This window comes from Eutrema salsugineum, unplaced genomic scaffold (assembly GCF_000478725.1).
Source record: "Eutrema salsugineum unplaced genomic scaffold, Eutsalg1_0 scaffold_5, whole genome shotgun sequence".
Lineage (NCBI taxonomy): Eukaryota > Viridiplantae > Streptophyta > Magnoliopsida > Brassicales > Brassicaceae > Eutrema > Eutrema salsugineum.
This window is the reverse complement of record NW_006256612.1, coordinates 13427853-13435704: the sequence shown is the minus strand read 5'-3', so window position 1 is coordinate 13435704 and position 7852 is coordinate 13427853. Positions and strand designations below refer to the sequence as shown.

Below are 7852 nucleotides of genomic sequence, written 5' to 3'. Positions count from 1 at the left end.
CATCGACGGAAGCCTGCCGGATTCCGACCGGTTTTAACGGACATGGTCGGAGAGCTTGCATGTGGGTCTTCACCGTGTCGACGGGAAACATGGCCATGTGCTCGACGGAGCCAGCAATCGAACCAGCAATCATGAATTGCCAGAACCGGAGGCCGTCGTGAGCGATTTCCGGTCTAAAATCCGGTGTCTGAGATACCGGACGGAGGTCTGGTTCCTGGAATTTGTGCGCGGTTGTAGCCTCCGTAGCCATTTAGGGGTTAGGCCGTAGATCGGGAGGCCCTTGGAAATTGGCGGCGGAGACAAAAACGTGGGTAAAAGTAGGGTTTCCGTGATGGCTGGAGCAATGATTCTGAATCGGGAAGTGAATAACCGACGAAGAGAAACGGCGGTTACACAGGCGTAATGGGGGAATTGGACTACATCATCTCTTACTTTTCCTTTTATCTGGCTTTCCCTATGTCAAAGGTTTGAATGTGTCCCAATTTTTTTTTTTCTTTTTCAAGTGGAGAATTCTAATCGGAGTTCTTCTCTTTTTTTTTTTTTTTTGTTTTTTGTTCAAACAACCGAAGTTCTATAAAGATGTAAACTTTCGAAACTTTTCGACGAAATTTTTTCTTTTTTTGAAAGTTCTAACCTTTTCGTTACATACTCTTCCAACTTACAACAAGTACAGGTCAATTAGTGCAAGAAGTTGATCTGCTGGGTTTTTAATGTAGAGTGTTTACGGATCCATACTTAAAAATCATCTCCATTTCGCTTGTGATGTGGGGTATTCTTTAAAAGTGTAAAACCATAGAAATTAACTTGGTTTCTACTTGGTCTTAATTTGTATGAAATAATGCCAAGGGAAGTTGGATCCACACACAACTATCTGATTAAGAGTTCTTAGATTAGTATCTTTACTGATTTAACAACATTACAAATAGTTTCAGCTCTACATATGTTTATGTACGAGGCATGATTGACAAATCGCCAAAGCCGAGACTATTTACTATTAGCCAGTTCTTCGGGAAAGCTGACCCTGATTCGTGCTCTCGAAGATCTTATCAGCATTTCCAACCTCAAATCCATCTCGTCGATGAGACTCTTGTATCTGCGTTTTGTAGATTTCACAAGTGTCAATTCACAATGTAGGCAAAAACAAATGAATCAGATTTATATAATAACTAAGAGGAGTTCTCTAGGCAATGAGAAGCAAAAGATGGCATCGATTCACAGTAAGCGATTTATAAGTGAGTTGAAACTTAATCAAAATCGTCACTTACTTCGGTTTCAGGTACATTTTGGTACTGGGGAAGCACAAGGCGTTCAGCAAACTCAATATATGAACAAGGAATAGATTTGGTGACGCCATCAGAGAACTTGAAAGAAATCGAATCAGCTACAGTTGAGCTTTGCAGCAAACCACCATCAGGGCTAACTGAGAAAAGATGGAAAAATACATTATGTGTCAGTTGTTGCTGCTTATAATCGTCTCTAATTTCTTTCATTCCAGGAATAAAGATTAGTCTGAAGATACTAAACCTTTAAGGACTCCTCCTTCTGAGTTCAATTTGAAACCTTTTTCTTCGAGAAACTGATTGAGCTTCTTAATTTTGTTTAGATGAGATTTAAGCCGATGGACAGAAATGGTGACGTGGTTAAGTGCATAGCCATTGACAAGTGTCCATGCTGCGTATTCACTTTCCCTGTAGATTGATTTAACCCAACACACTTTCAGTTATGAGTCAATAAATACTTTCTCTTGATCTTAAAAATCCAACAGCAAACCAAGAGGAATCAAGGACCATGTACCTAGCCAATTTCTCAAACTCGGAAGATAGAGGCTTTTCCCAAGGTAAAGTACCCAAGGCACTAGAAAGAGCAGCATACTTTTTTCCACCAGGCCATGTTTCGGTGTACTTTCTAATCACATCCTGGAAACAAGAGAAACTTCATTCAAAGCTCATACACAACCAGCCACCCGGGGTCAAGCCAAGGACAGTGTTATTATTACCTGAGTCTGTGAACTCATCTGCTCCACGAGAAGCTCTGAGATAAAAACTCTTGGTAAGGGACCATTTACGCCACTTCCACCAGGAATAGCAGAAACATCAGGAGGTGCAAACCACAAAGCTCTCAGCTTTTTGGCCGGAAATCTCAGCTCATCCATTTGGGTATACCCATAGTCAAGGAAAAAGCTTGCAAGCGAATCAATCCCATAACCACCAATCTAACATATTCCCACAAGAATAAAGCCAATAATGAGATATTTGACTTTTGTTGAAAAATTTTAAACCTTGAAAACTGTACTTGGTGCAAGTGTAACAACAACATCCCGGTTATATGAAGCAGGAAAATAGAAAATCTATACCCCGAAGGTCCTGAAAGCGAGATGATCATAGCAAAGTTGTACGTCGTCAACGGATTTGACAAGTTCCAAGACGGATTTAGGCGTCGGGTTTCGGTTCAGGTAAACCGTTTCCATCTGCCCTAAAACGCTCCTGAAGAAAGATTCAGCAACCTGGTCCAAGAGAAAAAAAATCAGAAAACGAAACAATCAGGTATTATTCCCAAGATCTTCTTTTTTTTTTTAACTGGCAAGAACTTTATAAATCGTTCTGACCTAACCTACGTATGCGGAAATTTAGCCACTTCTAGATAACGATTACTAACAAAAATAAAAACGAACCTGGCGAGAATCATCACCGTTTGATGACATCGAGCCTCCTCGAGAAGCAGCGACTATGGAGTGAGCGCGCTTTTCGGCGGAGGGAAGCCGAATAGGAGATCCAACAGAGGAGGAAACAGAAACAGAGAGTGACGATGATGGAAATCGGAGAGGAAGGAACGGAGAGCGGTCGAGAAAGGCTTTGATGGCCGAGGACGAAGAGTATAAAGAAATCATAGAGGAGCTTTTCTTGTTTTTTACGCCGGGAAGCGTTTGAGACTGCGAAAAAGAGAGAGAGAGTGAGAGAGGTTCCGTGATTCGTCTTCTTCTCTCACAGAGTCGTGTCGTGTCGAATGTATATACAACTGTATAATAGTAATATAATATCATCTGATGTGGCGGTTTCATCTTTGGGATTTTCCTTTTTTTGGTTTTCTTTTATTAGTTTTCTTTGATTTTGGAAGGACAACTATATATATACGAGGTTTCTTCTGGTCATGTGGGTTATACAAACCACAGGTCCACAGATGAATAAAAAGTCACAATATGATGTTCCTCACCCCACCCGTATTGTTATAAAAAATGCGTCCGCTATGATTTTTGATTTTTCAATAAAAAAAAGGGTGGTGGGATGGATAATTTAACGGGCTATATAGATGATGGGCTTATCATCTGTAGTTTGGGTTTTTTTTTTTGTGTAGTGAGAAAGGGCTTAGGGAGGAGTGGCTACTTATATGAAATGATAAGGAAGAAAAAAAGAATCGAGTTAACCAGTAGTATATTTAAAGGTGTAAATCCTCAATTTATATCTGAATTAAAGTTTTAATGTACCATGCATGAAACTATCCTCGACAGTGTGCATGTACTCCTTTCATATACGTAACCAGATTGCTTGCATTCGGTACAAACTTTAGATTATTAGAATATCCTTATAAATTCACACCAGGATCAAAAAGCGAAAATGATATCTTGATATCCATGGGAATTATACTAAGAATTGACAAATCAGTGACGACGTTGAAGAAAGATGGAGAGTAAGCCATATTTCATATTTAGTTAAGTTTCAATCGTCAAGTCCATGAAAGATATGGAATCCGTGAAATTCACTTACTATTTGGGGATGTATAGTCATTTAATCAAACACTGATATTGGAGTTTGGAGTTTGGAAAAAAATTATAATAGTTGCGGTAGTTTTTAATATTGATACAAGAAACGTTGTAGTTAAATATATATATAAACATAATGGGATTAGCCGTAGGCGCTCTTTATTAAAACTGAAAATGCAATAATCTTATAAAGGAACACTGGCGCCATTCGCTCATGAATAACAATATGAAGTTCATGTTGATAAATATAGTTAGTTGGCGCTTGGCCCCGACAAAGGATTGGTTAGTTTTCGATTCAAACATGTGGTGAAGCCTTTTTTAGACTTGAGCCCCACCAATTCGACAACGACTTGCCATATACGTCCTCTTCATGTAATCTTCATTTCCTTTACTTAAAAAAGATTTTTCGCATCTCTTTTTTCTCTCGTCAGGGAGATATTTTCGTTTCAAATTTGATAAAGTTGTAAAGTCGATAATGATACCTCAAAAAATTACAGAAAAGTATGATATAATAATCCTTATAATGATAATACTAATAAATAGAAACTACGAAGGCTGGAGATATTTTTCTTCCAGATATTTTCCCCCTTTTACGTCTCCCTTTTCACGAACCGACCCTACAAATAATTCAAAAGAAATCTATCACAAGAAAATTCATAACAATAATAGTTTAGGGTTTTCAGTAAAAATAAATCAGTATTTCGAAAATAAATAACTAGCTAACATTGACTTGAGGCAAAAATGTAGAGTGAAGAAGCAATAAGAGAGAGTCACCTTAAAACGAGGTCGTTTATCAGCGTTGAGTTTTCGCACTTGATACCTTATCTTCTTAGAGAAGAGCCTACTCTGTCTCTTTTCTTTGTACCTTAACACACTCGCCTCTCTTCTCGTGTTTCTCTCTTCATCCATTACCGGCACTTCTCCCCTCTGGATACACTCTAAACCATTAATACTAACTAATCAAGATTAAATCCTTAATCATATAACTTGTACAGCAAGTAAGAGACAGTAACTAACATAAAGGGCATTCGCCGGAGCCATTAGCATTGAAGTATCTGTCCATAGAAGTTCCTGGCGACGATCGGACCACGCATCAATAACTTCTTGATGGTTTAGATTCAGCTTCAGACCCAACTCTTTGTCTTCAGAATCCATCGACATATTGTGCCAAAACCCAGAACTTGAGCCTTCTTGATCAGTACTCAGTCTTTTTTCTTCTTCCTCTACATCTTCGTCGTTGTATTCTTCTTCCCAGAAATCCCAGGTGAGTTCATGAGAACACTTTGAACTGTCAATGGTGATGTCGAAAATGCGGTCGAAATCATCCACAGAGTGGTTGTGTTGGTCTTGAGAGAAAGCATTAATAGACTCAAAAGTTGAAGAAGGTTGATGACCAGCTTCTTCTTCTTGTTCTTCTTTCTTCGGTAACCTTTGCGTATCCATATATGTCTTATCTTTTCCTCTGTGTTTTTTTCCCTCCACTCTAATATATTTTCTTTGTCTATATATCCGACATCATTCATACTAAAAACTTAAGATATATATAGATTTTATTTACAGAGCTAGGTATTTCTTTAAAATTTAATACTTTTATATGTGATGTAATTGACACGACGTGGCATCTTATCCCAAAAGTGACGGGATCTCAAGCTGATTGGCTTTGAGAGTCTAGCTTGGAATCCCAGTCGTGGGACCTCTCTTACTGCTCGTTTGGAGCTCACTAAAGACCATTTCATTTCAGCCCTTTTTCCCTCTTTATCCTAAAACAGAGCTATAATATAATGTTATTTCCATTTCGAGTCTATTTTATACAATACACGCACTTGAATAGTACATAAGTATTTAAAATATCTTCGGAAGGTATAGCATGTATATGACATGAGAATATATTAATATCACCAAGAAGCAAATAATAGTTAATGAAAACTAATGAACTATTAGGTCAATAATTTCAAAATTTAATTTTTTGCAATAGTTTTTTGAGTACTAAAAAAGAAGTCAACATTGACTAATGGAACGAGACTGGAAAAAAAACTAGCTCGCCTGGCTTTGTTTGGATTTGCTCATACATAATGATGACCCTTTCCATGAAAGAAACATGATGTTAGATGCAAAAGGGTAGAAAGATTGAACTTTTTCTGTTTTTATGTGAACAAACTATGATCTTCAGTAATATCTAAGTAGTAATGTTTTATCAAAAGCTGACCTGTATTTAAATGGTCATGAAGCATTAAAAGGTCATTGAAGTGTGTACCACCATTTGCATCAACACAGCGCGAATCTGATTCTAGATCTCGAGTCATCTGAATACTACAGGAGATGTTGCAACATTCGTTCGTTACGCTTATTGATACCTTCTCTGAACAAATTGCTACCTGTGCAGTCTGGATTTTTAATTGGTCGAGTCTGTCTGCTTAGTACCCTGAGTTCCTTGCTCCTCAAGTACTCTGCACCCTGTGCCTGAACTGTTTTTGAATTGAGAACTACTCAGATACATTCTAACAACCACCTTATTAAAGTTTATATCCATTCCGATAAATCACCACCTAGAAGATTTTCAAAATCTTAATGTACAACTCAGTGATCCTACATCAACAATGAAGGCAAAGCAGTAAAAAAATTCAAAAACTACATTCTATGTCTGAATTCACACCGATACCACTATATTGAATGAAAGGGAGGATGTGAATCAAACTCTTTTAGGCAGAGAGAGATTCAGACCAATATCTCTTCAAACAAAATGAATTGAAAATTTGAAATGAGACGAGAATACTGGGGTTTAGGGCCTATCCACGAAGAAAGCAACCAAAATGTAGTCATAACTCCGGTCAACGGAATGGATTTTAAAGAACACACTGTGTAAATGAAAATACCTGAATATGAAGATGTTAACAAGGCAGCTGAATCCCTTAGTCTCCTTACTTTCTCAGCTGCATCCAAAATTGTAGAATACTCTTCTTGTTTTGTTTCAATAAGACTATCCCTTTTAAGGCTCAATAACGCATTTTCAGACGCCTGCGTAAACGTCAGCACAGTGTGACAGTGTCATACCGACAAAGTAGGAATAAGTGAAAACCAAAAGACAGAGCACAAGCAGTGAAAAAGAGCAAAACGGATGGGTGCTTCCATGTGGGAATAGAAAATGTAGAAACAAAAAGCTAGTAAAAGGCAGAGAACAATGTATCTCTAAACATTCATCCTAAGTTTATAAACTTGTTAACTATTGCATAGTAATTTCAGTTTCCATTGGGCATGTTAAAAATCTCTAACCATTATCTTATGTGAATTTCTCATCCAGTTAATAAAAGCAACGAGCTCATAAAGAAGAGTACTTACCTTTCCGGCAATAGATAGGAATCCATTTTCCATAGATTGGACTGCAAATTCGGTCCATTCTGAATGTGAAACCCTTAACCACAAACAGCTAGGGGACTTGAGATCCCGTAGATTTAATGCCTCATACCTCATAGCCAAACAACTCTACTCAACATATAACAACAAAACATACGTAAGAAATCCGAGAAAAAGGCACAAATCCATCGGCAAATCTTCACTTATAATCATGAGAATCTTAATATGGTAAGCGATTAAGCTCAGTAGTTTCAGAGTTTCTTCGATTCGACAAGAACAGGATACGAACCTCAATGTCACCGATAAGAGCAAAAGCACGAGCGAAGAATTCAAGTACGGAGAGCTTTGCAACGATGGATTCTCCAGTGAGCTCACCGAATATGGCAGCCGATTCAGATCTCATGAAATCTGCCAATCGGGATCTAACTTCGGAAAACGATTTCACATTCATTGCAACCAGGGACAGCTCGAGAATCCGAAGAGACTCTTCATCGAACCTGCAAAATCAATGAGAATATATTATCGGTTTAAGTCAACACGAAGGAGAAATTAAGATTTACGGTGATTCGAAGGAAACGAAGGACCTTCTCTCTTGTATCCGATTGAGAAAGAGATAAGTCTGATCAGCGATCATCGAGTCCGACATTTTTGCCACAGAGAAATTAGCGGGTCAAATCTTCTTTTTGGGTATTTCGAAATTTTGATTTGAATTATATGGCGCATCTTAAAAAAAAAGCTTTTGGA

At 38.0% G+C, this 7852-nt stretch overlaps 4 protein-coding genes across 5 annotated transcripts in view; all 4 read right to left on the bottom strand.

Moving 5' to 3' along the window:
• Positions 1 to 524, bottom strand: part of LOC18994170 (mitoferrin) — a 2413-nt gene extending 1889 nt beyond the window's left edge. Inside the window, exon 1 of the mRNA XM_006417790.2 lies at positions 12 to 524. Coding sequence (XP_006417853.2) covers positions 12 to 250 — 239 coding nt within the window. The 5' untranslated portion in view covers positions 251 to 524. The remainder of the gene's footprint in view (positions 1 to 11) is intronic.
• A 330-nt stretch (positions 525 to 854) lies between these two features.
• Positions 855 to 3003, bottom strand: LOC18994168. Its single transcript, XM_006417788.2, has 7 exons — positions 2672 to 3003; positions 2354 to 2503; positions 1997 to 2212; positions 1795 to 1916; positions 1525 to 1688; positions 1266 to 1420; positions 855 to 1093 (listed from the first exon to the last, which is right to left on the bottom strand). Exons 1-7 carry the CDS (start codon positions 2885 to 2887, stop codon positions 995 to 997), a joined length of 1122 nt encoding a protein of 373 aa, XP_006417851.1. The 5' UTR covers positions 2888 to 3003; the 3' UTR covers positions 855 to 994.
• Positions 3004 to 4197: 1194 nt separating this feature from the next.
• On the bottom strand, positions 4198 to 5384 carry LOC18994167 (zinc finger protein CONSTANS-LIKE 6). Its single transcript, XM_006417787.2, has 3 exons — positions 4775 to 5384; positions 4532 to 4684; positions 4198 to 4374 (listed from the first exon to the last, which is right to left on the bottom strand). The coding sequence occupies exons 1-3, from the start codon at positions 5198 to 5200 to the stop codon at positions 4348 to 4350; spliced, it is 606 nt and encodes a 201-aa protein (XP_006417850.1). The 5' UTR covers positions 5201 to 5384; the 3' UTR covers positions 4198 to 4347.
• Positions 5385 to 5740: 356 nt separating this feature from the next.
• Positions 5741 to 7770, bottom strand: LOC18994166. Of its 2 annotated transcripts, none has more exons than XM_024152846.1 (5): positions 7693 to 7770; positions 7398 to 7605; positions 7094 to 7237; positions 6631 to 6772; positions 5741 to 6217 (listed from the first exon to the last, which is right to left on the bottom strand). In XM_024152846.1, the coding sequence occupies exons 1-5, from the start codon at positions 7752 to 7754 to the stop codon at positions 6150 to 6152; spliced, it is 624 nt and encodes a 207-aa protein (XP_024008614.1). In that variant the 5' UTR covers positions 7755 to 7770; the 3' UTR covers positions 5741 to 6149. The 2 variants fall into 2 exon arrangements, with proteins under 2 accessions (XP_024008614.1, XP_006417849.2); XM_006417786.2 differs by having other exon boundaries at positions 5749 to 6222.
• Between the last annotated feature and the right edge of the window lie 82 nt (positions 7771 to 7852).